This window comes from Thamnophis sirtalis, unplaced genomic scaffold (assembly GCF_051295495.1).
Source record: "Thamnophis sirtalis isolate CommonGarterSnake01/CBP01778 unplaced genomic scaffold, rThaSir2_p1.2 scaffold_3, whole genome shotgun sequence".
Lineage (NCBI taxonomy): Eukaryota > Metazoa > Chordata > Lepidosauria > Squamata > Natricidae > Thamnophis > Thamnophis sirtalis.
Window position 1 is genome coordinate 104344934 of NW_028261383.1, and position 3793 is coordinate 104348726.

A 3793-nucleotide genomic window follows, 5' to 3' on the forward strand; every position below is an offset into this window, starting at 1 on the left:
AGAACCAGGCTGTCTGGAACTTGCTAAAGATGTTTGAAGCCATCCATCCTCCTTCAGTTTCTTTCAGAGCAAGCAAGTTCTACCCAAATCACTCTCTCCTTCATCTTCCCCATTCTTGTTTTTGATTCCTTAGATTATTTGAGATCCTGGATGCCCTTAACAGATGCTTCAAGCCATTCCTGAGGACCTAGATGGGATGCTTCACAGTCCTTCCTCTTTGAAGCTGTTTACAGATATTTCAAGCCATTTTTGGCATCTTGTTTGTATGTTTCGGGACCTTTTCCAAGTTTTTCCAGGATTCCTAAAGCCATTTTTCAAGAAGCGGTATAGGTTCTTCAGAAAATGCAGAGCTTTCTAAGGATCCTTGAAGCCATCGTAATATATTTTCTACGGTTCCTTGAGAACATTGCTTCGTGATGTTCTCTATTGATTTTTCAAACCATCTCTTCCTTAGGCTTTCTCAAGACTCTGACTGGACTTTTGCCACCAAAAACCAAGTAGATAAAAAAGGGGAAACAAAAAGACAGCCTTCCAGAAGTTGTTTTCCTTTCACTTTCTTTCTCTTCTTATCACTCTTGACTTTTCTTTTCTTTTTTTCATATCAACTCATTTTTTTCAAGGTTCTTTCCAACCATATAATAATATAGTATCTTCTTTGGGTAGGGTGTCTCAACTGTAATTTTTGGTGCCAAGATGAGGGAGAGCTCTAACAGCTGATTATCAATGTTCAACAAAAAGAAAAAAAACGTTCTTTTTACAATTTCTTCCAACAATCAAACAATATTGCAGGCAAATCAAAGTCACTTTTAAAAGCAACAAAATTCCAAAACTTCATATTCTTCCTTTAAAATGTGATTTTTTTTTCTGGCTTCCACGAGACTCCGACTTGAACTTTTGTAGGATATCTCCTTGTCCGTTTAGGGGGGTTCTCCTATCTGTGGGGTGCCTTATCACTCCAGCATCTACAGAGTATCCCCTTTAATCTGTTGACCCCTTCAGGATCAACAGTGCTCAAAAAAGAGCCCAAACAAAGGACTTAGAGTTAGAAGTTAGGAGAGCTTCCTTCCCTCCACTCTAAGCACGGTGACGTCACCACAGGAAGTCCCCTTCTTCAGGTTTTCTATTGATTCAGCAAGCCATCCCTTTTTTTCCGGTTTCCACGAGAGTCTGACTTGAACTTTTGTAGATGTTGAATGCCTATAATAGATGCTTTTAGCCATCCCTCCACATCTAACTCGCATGTTTCTGGCCCTTTTTCCTGGAGATGATTTATTGATGCTTCTAGCCAATCATTCACATCCTCCCTGGCTGCTTTAGCACATTCCTCTGGGAGGTTGGTGGCAGATGCTTTAAGCCATTCTGGCAGGGTGTGTTTTGATCTTTCAGAGGAATCCTCTTTTAGGAGTTTGAGAGATTTTTGCAGCCACCTCAGAATATTTGACCCGCGTTCCTTAGATTTTTTAATTTTGTCTACCGAAGCTTTAAGCCATTTGGGGTTCAATTGATATTCCGCCATCTGAGGCTTCATTTTCTCTTGAGCTTCTGTCTTGTCTTCCATCTGGTCTCTGTCTGTCAATAAGGTGCAGTGGCCTATCTTCAGTAGTTCCTTTCTGAAAAAAAAATCAGAATGTTAGCTGTGAATCTGGGTCAACAACAAAGTATTCTTAGTTAAAATAACGGGAACTGCTTTGATGTCAGGAAACTCTCACTCTGAAAGTATATAAATATTGTTGGGCACCGGGGGATGGAGATTGAAAAGTCTCTTCTATACCTATCTTCCCATTCCATGAGACTAACTCCTAGATTTGTATATGTAAAAGAATAAGAGACATAGTTTGTTAATTTCTTTCTAAAGTAAGGAGAATGTCAGGTTTTTCCAAGCTTTCTAAGATAAGGAGACCCTAATATGAAATTCTGGAAGAAGTATTTTGTGGTGGCTATCTAAAAATTTCTCACCTGCACAGTATTTCTTCGTATGCTCTGAAGATCTCCTCTTTCTCATCGGTAAGTTCAATATTTTTGAACGTCAGAATCTCTGTTTTGTTTCGGAGCTCTTCACTTTCTACGGTCAGTTTTGACATCACTGCTATCTTTCTGTAAATTATGAGGACCAGATAGATATTAGCCCTCTTAATTTGTTACTTGAATTATTAATTATTGCATTCCATTATAACTATTGTTCTTCTCCTACTCAGTTATACATACATACATACATATATACATACATACATGAATGGAATATTTCTTTTATCCAGTATATCTGGCCTAAGGGATCTAATAAATAAATCTGAATTTGAAAGAAAAAGTCAAATCGCTATCTAAATATTTCTCACCTATAAAGTTCTTCCTTGAGTTCATTATTCTCATGTAGGAGCTCTGCTTTCTCCGCAGCTTCTTTCTGAGCCTTGCAGCGGAGTCTCTCGTTCTCTTGCCTCAGTTTCTCCAGCTGCCCAAGTTCCTCTGAACTAATTTTTCTGTAAAATATCAAGAGCAAAGTGTAATTAGCTCCCTTAGGTTTTTTTATTTGAATTATAAAACTTGTTTAAAATTAAAACTAATTGAAATAGCTGAGAAAGGAAGAGAAAGTCAGGGTGGCTATCTAAATTTTTTAACCTGCTCATCGTTTCTTTATACTCTTTATACTCTTCGCAGAGCTCCTCTTTTTCTTTGGCCAGTTGGTGGTTTTCCTTTATAAGCTCCTGAATTTGGACTTTGAGCTCCTCTTTTTCTGCCAGAAGTTTTGAGATTTCCATTGTCTTTCGGCAAATTATGAAGACCAGAGAGAAATTAGGCCCTTGGGGTTTTTTTTTTGTACTTGAATTATAAACCTTTTGATACAGTTACAACACATTCCACCCTTTTTCCCCAAGCTTTACTAGAATATAATTTTCCATCACTTGTTTCATAAAATGGCCAGTCCCATTGCCAATGGACAAATGATGAATGTTGTATTGAAAGCGTGAACTGAATAGGGTTATAAAAAGGTGTGATGAACTATGCAAAGACTTACATATAACTCTGGTCCCTTGTTCTCTTCAGATCTCCTTCAAGTTTTTCTGTTTTTGTCTGAACAATCTAGAGAAGCCAAAATACATCACAAGTCAGGAATATATTTCCATATCAGCCCACTCACTACCCCCTACCCCCACCCCATCACCCCCACTGGGCTTCTTCACCTCTTCTTATGACATGAATTGTCTCTTGGTACTGGACTCTCAACAGATTCCTCACATGCTAGGTTGCTTACCCGATGGGAACGCATCTTTAAACTGATGTTCTGGTCCATGTGCTTTTCTGGACTCCGGGAAACCTGGCAGTTCAGTGAAGAATGAAAAACAAAATGAATTTTAAATGTTTGCTTGATAATTTCCTTCATTTCATGGTCATGAGAAGAATTACATGAATTTGTTTTCCATAAATTCTCTCATGTCAGTGTAAAGAAGATATTCGTTGAAACATCCTCTTTAGGAAAAAAAGTCTGGTGTGTAGACAAGCATATTTGTGCATATTAAAATCATGCATGTCAAGATGAGCACAAATGTGCAACTCCCGATTTATTGCTGTAGATGTTCAATACAGACAATAAAGGTTATTCACACCGGGATAGAAAAAGAACAATTTAGTGTTAGTTCATTTCTTTCGGAAACGCAAAACACGGTGGTTCAAACAAAATCTGAATCATCTACATTTTATTTCACTGCCATTGGTGTTGTATGTGGCCAAAGAAACTAGCTAATGTGGCAAAGAAGGAGCCAACCAAGAATGAGCATGAACTCTGACAATTGCCATTCTT

General features: G+C 38.0%; 1 protein-coding gene across 1 annotated transcript; it reads right to left on the reverse strand.

Annotated features, from left to right (window-relative positions):
* Positions 1 to 1120: 1120 nt before the first annotated feature.
* Positions 1121 to 2753, reverse strand: LOC148048089 (uncharacterized). Its single transcript, XM_087708234.1, has 4 exons — positions 2614 to 2753; positions 2334 to 2474; positions 1957 to 2094; positions 1121 to 1610 (listed from the first exon to the last, which is right to left on the reverse strand). The coding sequence occupies exons 1-4, from the start codon at positions 2751 to 2753 to the stop codon at positions 1121 to 1123; spliced, it is 909 nt and encodes a 302-aa protein (XP_087564360.1).
* Positions 2754 to 3793: the final 1040 nt, after the last annotated feature.

What these genes read in the sequence shown, in the direction of transcription:
- LOC148048089 (XM_087708234.1), bottom strand. Translation starts at nt 2,753, where the DNA reads ATGGAAATCTCAAAACTTCTGGCAGAAAAAGAGGAGCTCAAAGTCCAA. An exon ending in TATAAAGAAACGATGAGCAG is followed by an intron (nt 2,475 to 2,613) that starts GTTAAAAAATTT and finishes GATATTTTACAG; the next exon opens with AAAAATTAGTTCAGAGGAAC. An exon ending in TACGAAGAAATACTGTGCAG is followed by an intron (nt 1,611 to 1,956) that starts GTGAGAAATTTT and finishes TTTTTTTTTCAG; the next exon opens with AAAGGAACTACTGAAGATAG.